At 36.0% G+C, this 17,169-nt stretch overlaps 2 protein-coding genes across 2 annotated transcripts in view; one reads left to right on the top strand and one right to left on the bottom strand.

Moving 5' to 3' along the window:
• The window catches only part of IFT74 (intraflagellar transport 74), a 22,472-nt gene extending 5,918 nt beyond the window's left edge, over nucleotides 1-16,554 (bottom strand). Inside the window, exons 1-9 of the mRNA XM_009698534.1 lie at nucleotides 16,438-16,554; nucleotides 15,866-15,998; nucleotides 15,331-15,379; nucleotides 14,378-14,476; nucleotides 14,150-14,210; nucleotides 13,625-13,684; nucleotides 12,487-12,548; nucleotides 915-1,061; nucleotides 1-10 (exon numbers count right to left, since the gene is read on the bottom strand). The exon at nucleotides 1-10 is cut by the window's left edge and continues 57 nt beyond it. Of these exons, the coding sequence (XP_009696836.1) occupies nucleotides 1-10; nucleotides 915-1,061; nucleotides 12,487-12,548; nucleotides 13,625-13,684; nucleotides 14,150-14,210; nucleotides 14,378-14,476; nucleotides 15,331-15,379; nucleotides 15,866-15,998; nucleotides 16,438-16,554 (738 nt within the window). The remainder of the gene's footprint in view (nucleotides 11-914; nucleotides 1,062-12,486; nucleotides 12,549-13,624; nucleotides 13,685-14,149; nucleotides 14,211-14,377; nucleotides 14,477-15,330; nucleotides 15,380-15,865; nucleotides 15,999-16,437) is intronic.
• LRRC19 (leucine rich repeat containing 19) lies at nucleotides 3,710-11,215 on the top strand. Its single transcript, XM_009698532.1, has 6 exons — nucleotides 3,710-3,742; nucleotides 4,546-4,653; nucleotides 7,204-7,296; nucleotides 8,701-9,211; nucleotides 9,409-9,618; nucleotides 10,890-11,215. The coding sequence occupies exons 1-6, from the start codon at nucleotides 3,710-3,712 to the stop codon at nucleotides 11,213-11,215; spliced, it is 1,281 nt and encodes a 426-aa protein (XP_009696834.1).
• Nucleotides 16,555-17,169: the final 615 nt, after the last annotated feature.

Here is a 17,169-nt window from a genome sequence, read left to right as displayed (position 1 = left end):
CAACCAATTCCTAAAGAGGAAAAAAATGCAAAATTCAGAGAAAAATTACTACTTGATATTACTTTGTTGTACCCTCTTACTTTCAGCATTCAACTTTTCCAATAAACTCTTATGATTGTTACATGCAGTTGGGCTATAACCAAAAAACTGCTGCCCCTTTTTCCACTATTTTTCTTAAAATCAGTACTGAGGGTGGAATTTATAATTTCGACTTCAGAAGTTTAAAGTCAGATTTAAAAATCTGAACTAGGCACCACAGTTTCTTCGTAGTCCAGAAAGAGACAGATAGGTTCATACTTGTCACTCAGCTCATCCTAAGACAGTTGGGAAGCACTGGCCTCAAAAGATGCCTATCTCTCTGTACAGACTATACAGAGAAACTTCCTAAGACTGTATGCCTGAAGTTAGATGATCCCAAAGAACCTAGAAATCTTGCTGCTTTTGTCAGCATTAGCAAAGTCACAAAACTTTTACAAAGCCCAGTTCATTTTTCTGATACATTCAGATGTACAATAACAGCAAAAAAACCGAGGCAGATTCACTTTTGTATCCAGGAAGAAAACTTTCTACTCAAGTGAACTACAAAAATTGCTGCGGTTGTTTTTCCCTTTTGCTTGCTTTTTATACCTGATGAAACATCTAAGCACTACAACGGCTTTTAAAATCTGCATGCCAGTCCCCATATTTAAAAGAAAAATTATGAACATCATTTGTTCTGAGAATATGAAATACAAAAAGACAAAGTATTTGGTTTTAGTCAATTGCTCTGTTTATTTTTACTCACTTCTACAATTGATTAAGATACCAGCAAGCTTTTTTATTTTATTACTCTGTTCTCAAGCTCTTTAATACTTAATTGTATCTGGAACCAATGGAGTCAGATTGAGAAACATTTTAGGTACATTCAATGAAACAAACCAACCTGGGAGAGTTTTTCATTTGCAGCCTTCATCTCCATATATTTAGCTTGATTTTCCTGTGACATGTCTTTTATTATGTCATCTGCTACAATCTTTTCATGTTGGATATCTTCTTCTACAGCTTGAATTAACTTTTCTGTGCTGTAAAAATAGAAAGTTTCTGTAACGTTTACTAGTCGATATTTATTTTAAGCACCCATTTCAAACTTTGGTATTCCTTCAGCCTCACTGAAATGATCCTTTAACACAAAAACTCCACAGTCTCTAAAAAAAGCAGTCACCTACTTGTATCTAATCTTCTTGGAGCTGGATTAGCTATACAAACATTCGCACCATGAAATACAGAAGATGAAGAATTCTTTGCCTTTATGGTACCCACATGGCACTTTCCAACACTCCCACCCTGTCTACCTGCATAACGCCCAACATTGGGAAAAGTATGCTACTCCCTCTCAGTTGCTCTTAATCAGTAAATTCCTGGAATAAGAACAGGCAGTTTGAAATAAAGGTGGTGGTGTGTGATTTGTGAATGCATATAAAGAAAACATATTATACAGATACTAGGACTTAACGGTAGTGGATAAAGATGATAAGATGACTTTCTTTTAGCAATGAACTGTTGGATTCCTTAAGAACAGAGACTGGCTTCAGAGTCTTAGGCAGTGTTGAGCTTCTTAACCATGCAAGAACTCAGAAATTAGCCAGTCTTGACATTCTAGAGTCATGACTTTAATTTCATTAGGAAATCAATGGGCTGCAACCATAAAAATTTCTCTATCACTGCAGCTATAGTGAGCCACAAGCAAATCTATTAGCAGATTCAAGGCAGGCATAAAGAGTTGCTCTCACTGTTTCATGCAATGTCTAGTAATTCCTATGAAATTCCCAAAAGCTAGAGAGTCATTTTGAGAACATAGCTAAAGGAAATTAAGAAAAGCTCCTGACATGCTGAAGAGCATACCTTCTTCCCTTCAGAACTGATGAACAATTGTTTAAATTGTTTGCTTGTTTCCACAGTGACTTCTGCTATTAAGAATGACAAAATCAGCCAGATACTTTCCTTCAGGATTTATATTTCTTCTATTTTCCATTAACTCTTCCCGAGTTGCAAGATGCCAAAAATTTTTAATTGTGTAACTGACACTATCAGAGCAATGATTGCAGCCAAAGATGCCCTCAGGCTTAAATGATGATGCAAAATAGAGGAACTCTACAACGATAATCTCAGAGTAAGGGAATAATGAAAATTTCATAGAAAGAGAGTAGAGATGATGTTGGAATGGACTTCTGAAGGTCATCTAGACCAGCCCCACTACTCAGAACACAGTCAGCTAAAGCAAATTGTCATTGTCTTGTTCAGGCAGCTTTTGAGTATCTTGAAGGATGGAGACCCCACAACTTGTTCAGGCAATGATTTGATGTTTGGCCACTCTTACAGTAAAACAAATTTTCTCTTACATTTAAAGGGAATTTCCTGTTCTCCAGTTTGTGGCCATTGTTTCTTGTCCTGCCCCTGGGCATCACTGAGACCAGCTCCGTTTTCTTTACTCCTGCCCATCAGGTATTTACTTTGATAAGATACTCATTAAGTCTTCTTTTCTAGAGATTAAATGACACCAGCTCTCTCAGCCTTTCCTCATAGTTTTCACCACTTCTGAGGAATTCTCAAAAGAGATTCAAAAGTGCAACCAGTCTTCCAACTGGCTTCAAGAAAGATCTATAATCTCCATGAATCTGAGGATGTTAAGTAGAAATTCTGCCAGCTTAGCAACCCATGCTGTAAAGATATTTTGGAGTCTGATGCTCTCCTACTTTCAGTGGCAAATTTGGCGTGCACTGGGACTGCCCAAGAAATACTGGATGGTTGTAACATGACATTAAATAGACCACCCTCTTGAGAGTAAAAATGGTTTGTTCAGACCCAGTCCAAAGAATGAGGCCCTCACTGTAAGTACACCAGTTTATGAATGGATAATTATGTTATGCTTGCTAGTACAAAGGAGTAACTTTTTAAGCGAAGCATGTTCTTAACCTATCAGAGTAGTTTGATTCAAGACCCTCTGGAAGGCACAAACTGGGAGTTGGCAGGGAGCTGTCATGTTACTGCTTTATTGGAGGCTCCTCATCCCTCAATCTGGACCTATGAGAGCTGTTGGATGGTCTCAGCAGTTACAGTTTCTCTCAAATCAAACCCAACTGAAGAATGACAGAATGAAAACAGAGAAATTGCAATGAAGAATTCAAGAAAATGTTAATGTTGTTGATTTCCAGAATAAAGCTCCACACTAGATGTAATTCAGCTGGAGAGACTGTCAGTACTGATCACAGGGAGATTGCCTTTAAGTACAAACAGGGTGCCTTTTCCTGGAGATCACTGGGGAACTTATGAAAGGAGAGAATACCACTTGCTACATTTCTCCTGTGTTCCAAAACACCATATGGAAGCAGCTGCCACTGCTGAGGGCCACGGTGTCTCCAAGATCTACTGGATTTTTCTCATCTATGCCTGAGACTGCAAGTATGCATGGCAGAGTAAAAAAAGCTAGCTTACTTTTGCAGCCCCACCAATGTAAAATGTGTGTGGACACATCACAGAGTAGCCTCTTTACCTGAGGCAACTTTCTTTTTCTTATGTGATATGGACTCCTGGCTAAATACTTCAAGATGATCCAGTATGTCCTTGAGATTAGAAATGTCTGACTTAGCTGTGATGCATCTTGTCTGCTAGAAACCTTTCGACAGAAGGTTAAAACTCAGTGATTTTCTAAGAGGCAATAAAAATATCAGCAATGACTGTCACAGGAAGACAATCATTTCCACAAGTAATTTGAAGACTACTGATGAAACTGAATCAGGGATGAGGCTTGGAAAATTTGCAAAATGTTCTGAGATACTAAGCAAAAAATCAAAGTGGCAATAACATCGAAGAGTGATAGTGAAGTAAATGGTTTCTACAGTCACATATTTCAGAGGAATGAAGAATGAGAGAAGACTAAATTATTTTGTAGTTTGATGCTGTGCATTGCATGGAACGAACACCAATGCAAGAAAAAAAATTATTGGACACAGTGTTTGTGTACCAATATAATCCCTTTTCCAACCTGCATATTGACGTGCTCTCAAATCAGAGCAAGTATCATCTGGTTTTAGAATTTATTCCTGAAGTATAGCCCATATAACAGATGTCCTTAAGTGCTTGTAATTTTTTGTAAACAGTGAACTTTATGTATCACACCCTGCAGCTCCTCTGATGATGATGTTTCCAAAAGACAAGAATTAACACAGATTTAACTAACTACTAGAGATCTTTACTTCAGTATGCAAGTATCTTGAAATTTTCCTCATTTGATGACTGATGACATAAAAAATGCAGGTCTTTTTCTGTCTCCAGCATTTCTTTAATTGATTATAACCCAACTTGCTTGTAAATTCCCCATGGCATTTTAACTCAGTGCTTCCTATACGATCTGGAACTTGACACTTTAGCAGACTACTATTCGACCTCCCTATTGGCTGCTGATCCAATTAAATCCAAGATGATTATAAGAAGTTGCTCAACCTAGTCAATCTTTTGCTAAGGATTTTCCAGGTTTATTATTTTTTTACACTGGTGCTTATTCATCAGGTACAAAGGTCAAACAAAAACAAAGTGCTGTTGCATCATATTATTTCTTGTCAGTGCATTGAAAAATCTACATGTGTACATAAGCTGCCTCTAAGAAGCAACAGAAAGGTAAGACACTTGGCACATCTTTTTCAAAATGTAGGCAAAGACTTATTAGTATAACTTGTTGCTAGACTGGAAACAAATACATCTCGAGATACATTAAAAGTTCAGAAATTACTGTGAACCTTGAACATGCCAAGTTGCTAAGTAAATTGTACTTCAGTAGAAAGCCGGGCAACAGTCTGTTTCTTCACTGAAAACCAGACTACCTGATCATATAAACTCCATTACCTCCCAAAATCTGCCTTTTTCTTTACAAGTGTGAGAAAAACAATACCATTAAATGGTAAAATCTTCAAAAGTTGTTCAAGGAAAACTTTTTGAGAAAATGCTTCTAATTACAAGAAAATGTCAAGATATTACCAACATATTACCACGCTCAGTTTGTTTCCAAAGCAATTACTTTAAACAACAATTTTTGAAGTCTGGTTCCTGTAAAAAGCTAAACCGCAATTAAAATTACAAATGCTTTCCTGTTCTTCTACTGATTTATACGGGTTTACACACACACACTGCAGGAAATCAAATCTGTAAGAAAACCCCTAACTTTTCAGTAGAAATTAAAGCAAAAAATAGGAACTATGTTTTTGACTTAGACATATGTAGAGTGAATTTTTAGAAGGATTTTTCAAGTTAATGGCATCCCCTTCGTTCAGACATTTTAACTCTTTGTTTGAAGTTTTGAAAAACTTTCAAATGAACTTTCATTTTCAACTTGATTGTTATTGATTAACTTACAGACTAACTTTTAAAATAATATTTTAAGGTATTTTTCCCACTCTATTAAAGACAGTATTTTTCTTGAAATCTGCAAACTACAAAAATACTATTAATCTGTATTTCTAGATTGCCTAGTTAAGGTCTGCTCTGTTTCTGAACATCTTGGAAGCGGTATCTTTAAGGTCCAAGTATGCCACAAGATCCAACTGTTAGCATGGTCTGTATCAGGAGTATTCAAACTGCATCATGTTTTCCACTAGCAATATAGAAACTGGTTCCAAAAAGTATGCAGGTCACCAGCATCATCACTGACAAGAACAATACCTAATACAGAACACAACACCACAGTGACTGCTGCTGCTGCTAGTACCCTTTGTCTCTGCCACTAATAATGTCTAACAAAGGTTTATGAACTCTTTTTGTATTTAATGTAAATTTCCAACAGCAGTAGAAATACACAATGCATCACAGCAGCATAAGTGACATTTATCTTCTTTCCATGAAGCCAGTAAGTTACCAGGCTGATTCTGTTAGGTGAATGAGGTCAGTCCTCAGACACACAAGTGTATAGTAGCAATCAATCAGATTTGACCAATTTGTTCTACGACGTCACCTACTCCGCATTGATCAGCAAAGGTGTTCTGGCACTCGTTTTAAGCATTGGTAGATATTTTTTTTAAATCTGACTGGTTGCCTATATTTAGCATTGTTCGTGCAACAGAGCTTCCTTATGTAATTTCCCCCACTCTTCTCGGTTAAATTCAGTGAATACTCTCTACAGCTCCAGATACAATAGGCACTTTAAAGAAGTATCTAACACCTTATTTTTTTGAGTCTTTTTTAATCTTGAAAACAGAAATCTTAGAAGGAAATACTGAGATTCACTTAGCCCACTATCTTTTCCCTTCAGATGCTTAAGACAAAGTGTCAAAATGAAGCGATAATCTACCTTTTACATAACATTTTAATTCAAGTCCGGCATAAAAAGGGACTGATTTAACATCTGAGAGAGATGGTTTAACATTCCTGTTCCAAATGAGTAGATCTTGCAAATAATGCCCAATTGAAAGGGGACGGATGAGTGACACTTTCTCTGAGAGATGTTAATGTCACAGTGAATACTACTTGTCAGAAAATCCTTCCTGACTCTAAAAAAATACGGTTCAAATCTACACAAAAACTCCAGCACAAGAGATTGAACCATGTTTACTTAGTTCCAAAGATCAGAGCAACAACTACACCTTCATAATATAGAAGTCTAGGTTTATGTCATATGTTATACTATGGATAATAAAGAGATTTGAAGATCAATCTACTGATTAAAGATTCACCAAAAAAATGCTTAATAACTTATGTAAGAACACGAAAGAAATCTGACTGGCTAAACCAACATTCCATCTAGCACAGTATTCTGTCAACGGCAACAAGAGAAATTATTTAGGGACAGCACGCAAGCCTGAAACTTTCTGCAGTTTACTCCTATCATATTTCCAGTATTCATAATTGCTTTAACAGGTATATTAATCAGTATGTCCCTCCCTATTCATTTTATCCATATGAAAATGTTGTCTATTAACTTGTTTAATCAATCCCTTTTCTGTTTTCTGATACAGGCTGCTCACTGGATTTTAGATTTGGCTCAATTAAGTGAAAGCTGAATGCATTAATTCTGATAACCTATGTTTCTCTTCTTAATTTTACATTTTGCAGTATTTACGTAGAACAAAATTTATTAAATTATCATTGAAATAACTACATCTCTTAATTTGTTACATTGCCACTACAGAAGACACTCACATTCTGGTCTTGGCATACAAAAGTGTTGTTTTTCACTAGGCTTTAAATATGAAACTCCCTTGGCTTTTGATCTGGGCTGGAACACTGTTTTTGAATCCCGTCACTGCTGACTGCAACATTACTTCTCAAACTGTAAGTTTTATATGTATGTAAATTACCCTTATTTTTGAAAGATACACTAGAAGCTAAAGGCATTTTAAAAACTACATTGTAAACATAAAATTTATTAAGAAAGAAGTGCATAGAGACTAATAAGAAGATGTGGTTTTCTGTGAAATGTACAATTAGCTGCTGGCAGTCATTGTAAGTGGGTGAGTAACACTGAAACATGAGAGAGTTTTATAGTTCAGTCAAATCTCTCTGCAGACAACAGCAGTGCCTCCTTTATCTTTACATCATTTTGGAACAGTCCTAAAAAGCAATGCTTATTTGGACAAGGCCAACTACTGAGAAATTTTGAATTTTTTTTTCAGAGAATAATTTAATGGATCTAGTATTTATTGGCGAATGGAGGGGAAGGAAGAAGTTTTGATTAACAGTCAAGTGATAGAACTCGTATTGCCCTATTTGCGCTGACTCATTTCCTACAGGTCCAGTGCTGTATCTACCGCTTGTTCTTCTTTGGGACAAACATGAAGAACAAAAAAACCACAATGGCTATATACAGTGTAGAAAAGGCACTCCACCTATATTTATTTTTAAATAAGCCATCTAGACTCAATCTGGTCACAGTAGTAACAAGCTGAATATAGGCTACTCATTTAGGAAGAGGGATAACACATCCAATCTGTTTCCAGTACTTCCTCTTTAAAGCCAGCTGAAGTATCTTGACGCAAAACTGTAGTCTGCAGTCATGCATACATATAAAGAAATCTACTCTTTTCAGAGAACAAAAATGTTTAAAGGTATTGACAGTAAACACTCTGAAACCTGAAAAGACTGCAGCTATGCTAAACTTCAACCCAGAAAACCAAAATGAATTTAAGTGCTATATTTATACACAAATATATACTAAATGTTTTGTTGAAGGTCTACTCCATCGATGTTTTAAAGAGTAAACAAAACAATACATTTGAAAAGGCGTATTTGAATTAATTTTCAACCTTGAATCCACTTCCTCTATGACACCTTCTTTCCAGATTATGTGGGGAAGGAATCCTTTTCTACCCAGCCAATCTTCACATAGAACTATGAAACAGACAGCCTTACTAATTCCAAAATAGCATGCCAAACTGGTCATAATTTTGGATGATCAACACATAAAGAACCTTACATCTCAAACAGAGTTTAAGCACCAAGGCATCTGGAACTTCAAGTCTCTATACACTAGGAGGACTCATTTCCCCTGTATCACCAGACCAAGAGTATATTAAGAAAAACGTAAATAAAATTGCATGAAAAGCAGTAGAACTTTTAAAGTACCGGCATTAAAAAATAGAAAAAAGATTTTTCATGATCTTGATAGTCATCACTGAGACATCTTCAACTTTGGACTTCTCTACAGTATTTAATTGTTATCATTCTTTTTTTCAACAGGTCACTTGTGAGGAGTCTGGAAAGAATCTCTCTAATATCCCCACTAACCTTTTCCAAAATGTTACTAAATTAAGTCTCAAAAATAATAAAATCACTTTAAAGGACAGTGTCAAAGAGATTCTTCGAAGTTTTATTAACCTCACTGAACTTTATCTGAATGAAAACATGATTACTGTACTGTATAATAACAGCTTCTGCAATCTGACAAAACTCGTAATTCTGGATATCAGCTACAATCATATTAGAACAGTTCATAAAGCAGCATTTGCAGGATTAAATCAACTGTCAGTGTTGAATCTATCCTATAACATGATTACTCAACTAGATTCAGGTGTATTTACTTCTCTAAAAAGTCTGACAGTTTTAAATCTAGAGTGTAACGCTCTGGAATATTTTCATATAAAATCACCTTTTAAATTGACTAAAATTGTTTTAGCTGGAAACCCGTGGACATGCTCCTGTGACCTCCTTGATTTACAGATATGGCTAATGGCCTCCAATGTGACAATGGGTAAGTTTCGGTAAGAGCAGCATTTCATACTTGTTTACATCAAACAGCCTTACCTTGTTTTTTCCTGATCTGGATAATATCCACCATCAACTTATCTGTATTTGGCAGCAATATATTATTTATCTATGAATTTTTTTTAGATTAGAGTGCCAATTAATTAACATATCTCATAGCCTTTCCACTGCTCACATTCACAGAAAATGAGAACACTACTACATGTACATTCCCAAACACCACGGAAAAATTCTCCATCAAGACAGCAGCTATCCAACCAGCTGACCGCAAAATGGAAAAAGGTTCTTTAGAAAACACTATAACTTCCACTTCTGCCATTAAGCTTAAAAGTAGTGCCTTACTAACAGCTCTGACTCCAAACAACATTACTGGAAACAATGGAACACATGCAGGTAATATCCTAATGTTTCACTTTACTGCTTACAAGCTATTTGATTTGCTGTTCCATGATTTCATACTGTTTTGTACTCCTAGTACACCATAATCCTTCCATAAAAACCAGGACTACAGAACAAGCGTATTTCCAGGTTTTGGTAGACTATACTCACATTATAGTGAATGTTAAGTTCTATTGAATAAGTGTTCAAAACAGATAAACCACACCTGAATTCTCAAATGATAGTACAAACTGATGATGAAATTTCAAAGGCTGGAAATTCAGATAAATTGTTCAGATCTCTGCCTAACAGAACTAGGGAAGCATCTTTAAAAAAAATTCAATTACTTCTTCCAAAATAACTGCTTTCTTGACGAAGCTGTCTTCCTAAAATGTGAAACAGTGAGCCTACTAACTGTACTCCTGTGATCAACTGTGTTCAGTGTAAAGGACATGGGTGTGCCCATCCCATATTCTTTGAAAGTTTCAGGGATAGTCTCCTTACTTTTCTTTACCTTTTGATGTTAATTCCATCATCACACTCTAATACTCTAGCTTGTGTTTTGGTAAAGCCTATTTTTTTCGTCTTACATGTAAATTAATGTCCTTCTCCACTCTTCCATACTGAAATGCTTTACTTCTTGCTTCTGGCTAAAGCAGAAGAAATATCCATCTCCAAACACATAAACAAATCGTAAGCCACCACTGCCACACACTTTTGCTGTAGCAGCTATAATCCATTTTAGGACAGTGGCCAGCACACAAAACCAGCTTCTAAATAAAGACTACTGGCAACTACAGGCTACTGAAATTTTTACTATAAAAGAAATACAATTGCAAGGATATGCCAAACAAAAGACGTAATATTTTAGGGTGCCGACATCATCACCACACAGAAATTTAAGCCTGGGAAATAGAATTTGAAGTAAAATTACTGATTTTTTTTTCCAAAGCCCAATTTTGGAATTTAGATTTTGAAAAAATGATTGGTTTATATGTCCTCAGAACTTTATATGACTTTGAAACTATTATTTTTGATAAACATGCATGGTAGATTTATATTGCTAGCAAATGGGAGATGTATATGCATTTTTGGTCTGAGTGATGTTACTGACTCCTGAATAACACAGCAATAACATTCTACTAAAGCTTTGGAGACACTCAGTAATTCCCCTATCATTGTTTTTTTTGTGAGTTCTCAATTTAACTATGAAAAAAAAAGTACTAGAGTTCTTGTTGTTATTCCTCATGAAGATGACTCTTCCTTTTTTCCTGTCTGTTTTAAAGAGTTACCACTTCTTGGCAAAAGTTGGACCTTCCTAGCGGGTGTCCTAGGGTTTGTTCTAAGCACTACGCTCCTGATTTTTACTGCTATAAAATGCCCGACATGGTATCGCTATTTGATCAGCTACAGTCACCGTCATCTGGAAGAAAATGACTCAGAGATGTTTGAACAGGAGTTCTCAGCTGACATGAGTTCATTTCCCACCGTATCGGATACAAACAATGAAGATCCTGTAGTAATATTTGAGAAAATTCATGCATTTGTGCCTGGGGAAGATGGATTTATTGAGGATAAATACATAGATTCTTATGTAACTGAGGAGAGTTAATGCCTTAAACAACAGATGATGAAGTGACTTTTCAAAACTGTAGTACACTTGTACTTCCATATTACACTACTTATGTACAATACAACATGAAGCTAAGCAGTCCATTTCCTCTCATCTTGACAAATCTGTAACAAGGTATTGCTGCATGAATCATGAAACTAAAAAATGTGGTGATGTGACACAATAAATATTCCAAAACATGCAAAAAATACTCATAATCCACCTTTTATAAAAACCTATTTAGCTACTTATGGCAGGGGGGGAGAGCTTACTGTATATCGCTTAACATGAACAAGTCTTTACAGAGTAGCTTGTGAAGCTGGTATAATCACTAACACCTTAATTGTGAAGAAGTCCAGAAAGGAAAAGCTATCCCTCTAAAATGTTGAAGTAGACCATAGCCAGACTGGGGACTGAATTCAAATCAATGGTGTGACAGCTCACTAGTCTATTAGGCAAAACTAACACAGAGAGAACAGAGTATTTGGGGTTCTTTTTATCCAAACTAGCAGAGCAAGAAAGACTAATTGCTCCATTCCTTTAAATGTGTCTACATGCAGTACAATGATAAATTACCATTATGACATATCTAATGCCTTTATGCCTTAGTTTGCTACTGAATCAAGTTTTTTCGCTTCATATTTCCTTAACATTTAAAAATGCATTTGGGGTAGAATAGACACATTTGCGAGCTGTTGAAAAATACAGTATAATTGAAAACTGACTTATTAAATAGTAAATTGTTTTTTAGAAGTGCTTATTTATACATAAAATCTCATCATTGAGATTGCTTTTACTGGCAACAGGCAGGATCATATCTCTTTCACTACACAAGCCATTCTCATGGCTTACAAATTCTTACTGCAAGCATCTCACTGTCCTCATCTTCCCCACCATGCACCCCTACTTTACCAGACAGGAATCTCAGTTCTAGTTCCCACTTCTGCTTGCTTTCCCCACTCTGCTGCTCCACAACACAACCCCCAAAACTCAGGACCTCGACAGCAGGTTGCCAAAAGACCAGTCTCTACTGCCACCTAACTCCTCCTGGATGACATGGTAAGTATCTCCACAGCAGCTACTCAGAAGAGTTTAAAGCTAGGAACCTGAGCCGCAGCCTGGCACTGATGTATTGTCTTAAAATTGCTTGGGTATCACTTGTAGCATTCATTGCACTGTTAAGGAAATTCTGAATCAGGTAACACCTCCATTTTGCCAAATTCAGTTATGATTTTAACAGCTTTGGACAAGCATGCACTTCCTGTACTTACGCTTGTCTTTCTGTGAAAATTTTATCCACACTCTGAGCATCTCGGTCATTCTGAACCTTCAACTTAAAAAAGAAAAAAAAGATATTTTGATATAATATATAATAATAAAGATACAGATTTTATACACAAATTCAAAGTTCCTTTAAACGAGCGAGAAGCTGCTCAGAATGCAGTAGAGGAAGGAGCAGCAGGGGCTGCCTGCTCCAGAGGTTTTTCACAGCTGATACTGAAGAAAGACTTCTGAAATTGCAGTCTTCTACTGGAAACCAAAGGAAGTAAGAAGGCGTCTCTATGTTTGAAAAAGAATTACAGTCAAGTTTGTAACAAATCAACTCACTTACTATTACTGTGGGACCTATTCCAGGGACACTTAGTAAAGTATTGTTTAAGCCAACAGACAGAACAAAAATGTAAGACTTGCAAAGCATTCTTCTCATTATGACATAGACATTGTGACTTTATTTTTTAATCAAATGCAGGGGAGAAAAAAATTGTTTTAACCAAGAAATACTCAGGTGTTTTTTCAAGCTGCCAAAATAACCTATTCTAAAACTGGCTTCTTTTGCTTATGAACAAAGTGATCAAAAGAAATGGAACATTCTTAATACCACTCATGCCTTAATATTTAGAGGAACACTCTATCTGTATTAGAAAATAAAGAAAGAAAGTAAAGGAAGAACAAAGCTCATTGATTTTGTGGTTCACCATGTCAGAGACCTATGTAATATTTATCACACCGGAGCCATTTAAAAGGAAGAAGACAGACACAAGAGAACTAAATTTCCAGAAGTCCAGGCAGTTTTACATGGCAGTGCAGTCTAGTGAATTTGCCTTTCATAAGACAAGTGTTCTATGCTCCCAAGTTAAATAAAGAATACATTTTAACACTCATAATTTGGGTTGGGACAACAGCCTTCTCAAAACTAAACCACAGAAAACTATCATAGGGTTGTTAATGCAACACTTCAGACAATTGTCTCACTACAAACATGTTGCCAATATAGTTAATTTAACTGGAAAAAATGGGTAAGTTTTAAATTAGTGCTATGCTTTTTTAGATGTATCATACTTTCAAAGGGCCAAGAATGCAATACACATCATTTCACTGTTCAAACATAGCAAATATCCTAATTCTTACCATATTGTAATCTCGAATCACTTCTGCCATATCCGTATTGGTGTTAAGTATATCCACAACCTGAAATGAGACAGAATTCCAACCTGTTATTGCTCTCTTTTTTTTAAATTACACAAAAAAAAATCAGACAAATAGATAGCAACTCACAAAGCGTTCATGAAAACACAGCAGTTTTCTGTTATTGAAAATGGAAAAAACATGATTTGGGAATCTGAATAGATTATATGCAGTTTTCAGGAGTAATCATCATTACATGTAGCTGTACAAAACCCACAAATATTACGCAGTAGTAATTTTTTAAATCCATATGCAACCGCTTCTGCTAATGCATAGTACACTTCCTTCTTTTTTCGTTTCCCTTAGTTTCCATCTTTTTCCTTTCCAATAACTGAATAAAAGGCAGCATTAAACAGTACAATTTTACAGAGAAATGCCAATAAAAAAGATGCTGAAGTAAAGCAAAAGCAGTACAAAGTAAAAAAGAGAAGGGAGAGCATTCAGTATCAAAAGTTGACAGCAGCATACCATGTTGTAGTCTGCTAGCTGACCTTGAAATTCTTTGATTTCACCAGCTAAAGTCTCTGCCCTAAATGCAAAACAAGAAGACAAACTTAACATGGGAAGATTCGTATATGTAAAAACAAAATAATGAAAAAAATAATTATTTAATAGTTCCTTGAAGCCTGTACAATATGCAACAATAGTCTTGTGACTGAGAAAGTTAGCACTGCATTACCTGCAAATATATCTCACCTTTTTTCATATGACAAATAGACAGATTTCTCTTGCTTGTACATTTCTACTTCTTCCTGAAGTTTGTTAATTTCTGTTGTGAGTTCATTTGTTTTGCTTCTGAAAAAAAAAAGGCAAAAAAGAACCATTAATGTTTGAATGTATAACTAAAACACAGATAGAATAAAAAAAATTATATTTTACTGTAGGACATGTGCAATCAGTATCTCTTTCTCACACTGCACTGTGTTTCAAATCAGTATTTCAAAGAAGAGCTGGATAAGTGAGGAAAAAAGCAGAGTGGTTCTATGAGATAAAACTGTAAGTAGTCATTAGAAAACCTGAATACGAAAGAAAATGTTTTAATTAGCTTTTTGTCTCAGACAGTAAAATAGATGTGAACTATTCTAAAATGGGCAGGGAAAAAAATCATAGTATCATTTTACAGAACGTGGATATCATCCATATTTAAACCGACATATTTTAGGACTGATTATTCAATACTGCAATATGATCAGCTGACAAAGTAGCATATGCAATATAGTTTCTGCAAAGCCTTGCCTTTGTCAGTGTTAGCTCAATGTATAATTCCAGTAAACCACCTGAAACGTACACTAAAATGTGCTTAGTTTGTGATGCTACTTCTTACAAATGGAGCTATCAGACCTATCAAGCGTTACAGGTGGAAGCTCAAAATCACTGACCCTCCTTTTACTATTGATGTGGGAGTGCATTTAACTTAGCAAGCCTAACAACAAAATCTCAAAGGAATCTACATGTGCTTGGACATAAACATAAAATTCCTTTCCTCCCACAAACTATATGCAAAATGATCTTAACTCTTGTAACAGGACAGAGTTCATTAAAAGTGACCACCACTTATCCAACATTATTGTTAAGCGTAACAAATTTCATGTCAGAAAGGGAACAGAGCATTAAACCTTGTGCAGTTTGAATGTGTTGTTAAGACATACCTCAGTAGTCCAAGGTAATATGTTTTATCCATTATCTGTCTCTGAGGACCTGACAAAGGACAGTTAGATGACATTTTGTAAGAAAACAACTAATTTTCATGAACTGCAAATTTTGAAAACAATCTGCAGAATTTACAGGCAGAGAACTGTCACCTTCTCAGTGTTCTTAAATAACTTTTATCTCATTAAAACAAAGGCAGAAATTAGACAGTTGTGAAGATAAATATTACTTTTTCAGCTATATGAATAGCTACTATATAACACAGTATTTTAATTATTCTGCAGTGTTGGAAGAAGACACAATTTATCTTGTTCTAATCTTTTGAATTATTTTTAAAGACAGCTCAGGCACAGAAAACCCTTTGTCTTCTCCGACTGCCAAGAGCAAAGAAAAAAAGAGGGATGTTTTAATCTGCCTTTCCTTTCTCCTACTCCTATTAATCATAGATATTCACTCTGCAATTTATACAGCAATGAAAAGTTTTTCTTTAAAACGTTTGCAGACACCTTGATAGCTATTTTCAGTAAAAAGTACCTTTCATTGCAGTTTTCATTCCACTTAATCCCTGTTGAGTCACTGGGCGGTCTGCAACTTTAATCTGAGATGATAAGACTCCACTAGTTGAAGAACAACCACGAGAACCAGGTCTTGATGTACTAGGAGGTATCTATAAAAAAACAACACACATCTCCCAACTCTGAATTATTAATTTATTATCCTTATGCAATCACCAAAGCAATTAAAAACTTCAGTTACTCTCTATACTGTTACTGTAAGAATCTTTTAGCATTTACATCTCTTCACAGTAACAAAGCTTCAGCCAAATATCTGCTGCAGAAGGGTATGAGATTACCTCTGATCAGCTCTTCATTGTTCCCTCTGTCTGTAGCATTAATGATATTAAGGTCTCCCACGTGAACACTTGATGCAAGACCTCCCTGACCCCCTTCAGTCAAAATTAGAAAATAAAACTCTCTACAAAATTAAAAACTTAAAATTCTTCCTGAGAAACTACCACTCCAGCCACGGTACTAAAAAAAAAAAAATACAAAGAAAAAGGATAAAAACCTAAATATATTGAAGTTAATGCAATTTTTTTACCATACCCCTGTTCCCACTCTGGTTGCTGATGGAGTCCTTGATGAAGAGGTAGGCCTTGTGGTCAGTCCTATTCCTGCTCTCGAAGAAGGACGAGCTATTGGAGGTCTGTGACTGCTGGCCATATTTGTTCCTTTTTGAACTTCTTTCTGGAAAGAAGGATAGAAATAGTCCTTTAATTTGCACAAGTTCTTTAAAACTACCAGAGATCAACTCTTTAAAGCTTTTATTCTTCCCCCTGTTAAAAGGAGTTTAGTTTTCTTTAGAAATCTGCAAAGTAGATTACTGGAAAGGCATGGCATGAGACAGAGACAGTGCTCAGAAAGGACCACAGGAGGCCCCTGAATAAGGCAAGACAGCAGTCCCTTTTCAGTACTTAGTCAGTCCTCAGTTTATATTGTCAAACCGGTAACTCCTGCTAATTCTTGTGGCATTTATTGTTTTAGCATCTGCCCACAGATTTCAAGTCTCTCATGAAACAAACTGGAAGGGAACAGCTGTTGTAAACATCCATTTGGGTTACCTGGAGACAGTCCTTCACGCATTACTAGTCACGAATGCAAACCCAGACCTTGCTACCTCTGATAAATCCTGGTAGCTTTCACTAGCCCCTTGAGAAGCTCCTCCCCAGCCGTAGCACAATGAGACAGCTTTTCGGTATCGGAAGCTGCCAGGTAGTGGCTCGGAGGGGTCTGTGAGATCGTGGGACTGTTGGCCATGACCTAAACAGGCAGGAAGTA

Source organism: Cariama cristata, unplaced genomic scaffold (assembly GCF_000690535.1).
Source record: "Cariama cristata isolate BGI_N322 unplaced genomic scaffold, ASM69053v1 scaffold6254, whole genome shotgun sequence".
NCBI lineage: Eukaryota > Metazoa > Chordata > Aves > Cariamiformes > Cariamidae > Cariama > Cariama cristata.
This window is presented reverse-complemented; position numbering and strand designations above follow the sequence as displayed.